The 5,652-nt window shown below is 19.1% G+C and overlaps 1 protein-coding gene and 1 non-coding gene across 2 annotated transcripts; both read left to right on the forward strand.

The window, feature by feature from the left end:
• Positions 1-2,233: 2,233 nt before the first annotated feature.
• Positions 2,234-5,203, forward strand: PGSY75_0708400 (heat shock protein 90; the record flags this gene model as incomplete). Its single annotated transcript, XM_018784948.1, has 2 exons — positions 2,234-3,628; positions 4,397-5,203. 2 exons carry the CDS (start codon positions 2,234-2,236, stop codon positions 5,201-5,203), a joined length of 2,202 nt encoding a protein of 733 aa, XP_018642449.1.
• PGSY75_0707420 lies at positions 3,878-4,229 on the forward strand. Its single transcript, XR_001974517.1, has one exon. It is a non-coding gene; the product is annotated as a nucleolar RNA snoR36 (small nucleolar RNA).
• Positions 5,204-5,652: the final 449 nt, after the last annotated feature.

The raw sequence follows: 5,652 nt of genomic DNA on the forward strand, positions 1-5,652 counted from the left end.
ATATAAAAAAAATGAAAAAATAAAATAAAAAAAAAAAAAAAAAAAACTTATATTTAAATAAGAATAAAATATAAATATATATACAAAAAATAAAATAATATAAAATTATAAATAGAAAGAAAATAATAGAAGAATATATTTTTTGTTTTTTTTTTTTTATTTTTTGGTCGCATATTTATAAGATGCTGGAATATTATGTATGATATTTTAAAAAACATTGCATATATATTATAATAAATGTTATTTATAATATATATGTATTATAATATCATTCATCATATATATATAATATATATGTACTATTTTTTCTTCCTTTTTTTTTTTTTTCTTTTTAATATATTATATATATATATATATATTATTATCTTACATGCCCAATTTATTATTTAAAAAAAAAAAAAAAAAAAAAATTTTAAATAAAAAAAACATACAAAAATATAATATTACCTTATATATTATATTTTTTATTATTTAAAATAATTTTTTATATTTTATAATTTTTTTTTTTTTTTTTTTTTTTTTTTTTTTTTTTTTTTGCTAACACTTTAATATTATATAAATAATATATATTTTTTTTGTTTATAAAAGAACTCCTAATTCATTTGATCCTTCTACAAATATTAGAAAAAACAAAAAAATAAACATATTTTTATATGTTGCCTTGATATGTTTTTAGATATATAATTAATAGTTTATATGTGTTTTCATTGAAAAAAGTGATGACATTTTTTTCTTTAAGGAATAATAGTACGATGAAAAATATTCAAATGTGTGTTACTTGGAATATTATATATATAATAAATATATAAATAAAAAAAAATTTATATATATATAATATGTTGAGTGAAAATTTTTAAGAAAAAAGAATAATAAATATTTCATATATAATATATAATGTGATATACAATGTGATCATTTTTTCTTCTTCAAAAAATAATATAATATTATATTATATAATATTATATATGAATAATAAATATAGTAATAAGAAAAAGTTGTTAATATAAGTAAAAAGAAAATATAATATTTTTAAAAATATATAATTATAATGTAATATTATATATATATATATATATATATATTTATATTTATATTGCGCATGCATAAATAGGTACTTTTTTTTTTATATATGGGAATTATCTTATAAGATATTTTATATAATATGTTAAGGGGGTAAAAAAAAAAAAAAATAAAAATAACAATAACAATAATAAATAAAGGGAAACTATATAATATAATATATTATAATATAATATGTATATGCTAAAAATATATCTTTAAAAAAAAAAAAAAATGTGCTTCATATAAATATAATATTATTATATATATATTATTTATGTACTCATATGAAATAAGATACTTTATAAAACGATGTTATTCTTAAAAAAAGATACCCCACCTAGTCATATAATAAAAAAAAAAAAAAAAAAGAATAAATAATATAATATATATATATATATGCATAAATATAATAAATATTATTATGGGTAACTTAATATTGTATATATTATAATATATATATATATATATTTAATTGTTTTTGTAGATTATATATATATATTATATATATATATTATTTACATTTTATATGTAAGGTGTTTGAAAAAAAAAAAAAAAAGCCCCGCGGAAGGGGGCCATTGGATATATATTTAGTATTCCATAGTATATAGTTAAATATAATAATATTATAGTAAATATTTGCATGAATTTTAAGAAAAAAAAATAACAAAAAAAAGTATTATATAAATTATATAACAATAAATAGTATACCTATATATATAATATAATATATAATATTATAATATTTTTATATTTTTATATAAAATATTTTTTTTTTTTTGATTTATAATTATTATTTATTGTATTTACAAAAATATAATAAAATATTTCATGTTTAGCAAAATTTCAAATAATAAAAATCCATCATTTTAAAAAAAAATAAAATTAAAATTAAAGTATTTTATTATTTATATAAATATATTAAAAATTAATTTAACAACGTGAGAAATTAACAAAAAAATTATATTTTATATATAAATTAAATATATTATATATATATATATATATATATATTATATATATATATATATATGTATAAAAGCTTAAATATTTTACTTTAAAAAATTTATCCTTTTATATATATATATATAATATATATATATTTTTTTTTCTTCTTCATTTTTATCTCGCTCTTTCTCTTTTCTTTTTTTTATCTTCCCAATTTTAGAATAAAATGTCAACGGAAACATTCGCATTTAATGCCGACATCAGGCAGTTGATGAGTTTGATTATCAACACTTTTTACAGTAACAAAGAAATATTTTTAAGAGAATTAATTAGCAATGCTAGTGATGCTTTAGATAAAATAAGATATGAATCCATTACAGATACCCAGAAATTATCTGCTGAGCCTGAATTTTTTATTCGAATAATACCTGACAAAACTAACAACACTTTAACTATAGAAGATTCAGGTATTGGTATGACAAAAAATGATTTAATTAATAACCTTGGAACTATTGCTAGATCTGGAACTAAAGCATTTATGGAAGCCATACAAGCAAGTGGAGATATCTCTATGATTGGTCAATTTGGTGTTGGTTTTTATTCTGCTTATCTTGTTGCTGATCACGTTGTTGTTATTTCAAAGAATAACGACGATGAACAATATGTATGGGAATCTGCTGCAGGTGGATCATTTACTGTTACTAAGGATGAAACAAATGAAAAGCTTGGAAGAGGTACCAAAATTATTCTTCATTTAAAAGAAGATCAATTAGAATACCTTGAAGAAAAACGTATCAAAGATTTGGTTAAGAAACACTCTGAATTTATCTCTTTTCCAATTAAATTATACTGCGAAAGACAAAATGAAAAAGAAATCACCGCCTCTGAAGATGAAGAAGATGCTCAAGAAAACAAGACTGTTGAAGACAAAAATGCAGATGAAAATAAAGAAGAAAATGAAGATGAAGAAAAAAAAGAAGATAACGAAGAAGATGATAACAAAACGGATCATCCAAAAGTTGAAGATGTTACTGAAGAATTAGAAAATGCTGAAAAGAAAAAAAAAGAAAAGAAAAAGAAAAAAATACACACTGTAGAACATGAATGGGAAGAATTAAATAAACAAAAACCATTATGGATGAGAAAACCTGAAGAAGTTACTAATGAAGAATATGCTAGCTTCTATAAATCATTAACAAATGATTGGGAAGATCATTTAGCTGTTAAACATTTCTCTGTTGAAGGACAATTAGAATTTAAAGCTTTATTATTTATACCAAAAAGAGCACCTTTTGATATGTTCGAAAATAGAAAAAAAAGAAATAATATTAAATTATATGTAAGAAGAGTTTTTATTATGGATGACTGTGAAGAAATTATACCTGAATGGTTAAATTTTGTTAAGGGTGTTGTTGATTCAGAAGATCTACCACTTAATATTTCAAGAGAATCATTACAACAAAATAAAATACTTAAAGTTATCAAAAAAAATCTTATCAAAAAATGTTTAGACATGTTCTCAGAATTAGCTGAAAATAAGGAAAACTACAAAAAGTTTTATGAACAATTCAGCAAAAACTTAAAGTTGGGTATCCACGAGGATAACGCAAATCGTACAAAGGTAAAAATTAAATTAAATATATATAAAGATATATGTATATATGTATATATGTATATGTATATGTATATATATATATATATGTATATATATATATATGTATATATGTATATGTATATATGTATATATATATATGTATATATGTATATGTATATATGTATATATGTATATATGTATATATATATATATATATATATATTTATTTATTTGTGTACATATTTTGTTCACTCCAAATATACGTGTTCCATTAAAACCAAATTTTAATTACATGTATGAAATATTTTATGTGCAATAAATAAAATGTACATGTTCAGACGATTTGGAAAAATAATATGAAAATAATTAATTTATAAAATTATTTCAAATGTTATATTTGTTATAATTACCATATTATAAATTAATATAATTTTCATCGCTTATCACCTTAGCATGCATTTATTGTTTATTCCTTTATAAATATATAATAAATATTTTATGCAATTTATGTTTTTCTACATATTTCCTTGTATATCTATTTATTATATTATTTATGACTGAATAAATAAGACGGCAACATTTATGACCATGATCATTAAATGCATTGAGTCATAAAAGCGGAACAAAAAAAAAAAAAAAATTTATGAAATAATAACATTGAGAGTGGATATGTATATTAATGTGTGCATATATAAATATAAATATAAATATACATATAAATATACATATATGTATATATGTCATATAATTGATTATTTTTTCATTTTTTATTTATATTTATATTTTTATTTTTAGATCACCGAATTACTCCGTTTCCAAACCTCAAAATCAGGAGACGAAATGATCGGATTAAAAGAATACGTAGACAGAATGAAGGAAAACCAAAAAGATATTTACTATATCACAGGTGAATCCATCAATGCTGTTTCTAACTCTCCTTTCTTAGAAGCTTTGACCAAAAAAGGATTCGAAGTTATTTATATGGTTGATCCTATTGATGAATATGCAGTACAACAATTAAAAGATTTTGATGGTAAGAAATTAAAATGTTGTACTAAAGAAGGTTTAGATATTGATGATTCAGAAGAAGCCAAAAAAGATTTTGAAACCTTGAAAGCTGAATATGAAGGATTATGCAAAGTTATTAAAGACGTATTACACGAGAAAGTTGAAAAAGTTGTTGTAGGACAAAGAATTACAGATTCTCCATGTGTATTAGTTACATCAGAATTTGGATGGTCAGCAAACATGGAAAGAATTATGAAAGCTCAAGCATTAAGAGATAATTCTATGACTAGCTATATGTTATCCAAAAAAATTATGGAAATTAATGCTCGTCACCCAATTATATCAGCATTAAAACAAAAAGCTGATGCAGATAAGTCAGATAAAACTGTTAAAGATTTAATCTGGTTATTATTTGATACCTCTTTATTAACATCTGGTTTTGCTCTTGAAGAACCAACCACATTTTCTAAAAGAATCCACAGAATGATCAAATTAGGTTTATCAATAGATGAAGAAGAAAACAATGATATCGATTTACCACCTCTTGAAGAAACTGTAGATGCAACAGATTCTAAAATGGAAGAAGTTGACTAAACCATTTGTATAATATATTTATAGGTAGTCACAAAATAGAGTGTACAAAAAAATATATATATATATATATATATATATATATATATATTTGTTGTCCTTTTACCATCACACCTATATTACATATATATATTCACATATTTATATTTTTAGATATTTCTTTTATTTATCTATAAAAGAAAATTAAATATAAATTTATACCTATTATTTGAATTAATATTTGTGTAAAATATATATAAAAAAAAAAAAAAAAAAAAAAAAAAAAAAAAAAAAAAAAAAAAAAAAAAAAAAAAAAAAAAAAAAAAAAAAAAAAAAAAAAAAAAAAAAAAAAAAAAAAAAAAAAAATATAAAAAATATAAAAAATATAAATTATATTATATATATGTATATAATATATGTATATATTTATATTTATATATTTATATATATGTTTATTTTTATTTTTATTTTTT

This window comes from Plasmodium gaboni, chromosome 7, assembly GCF_001602025.1.
Source record: "Plasmodium gaboni strain SY75 chromosome 7, whole genome shotgun sequence".
Lineage (NCBI taxonomy): Eukaryota > Apicomplexa > Aconoidasida > Haemosporida > Plasmodiidae > Plasmodium > Plasmodium gaboni.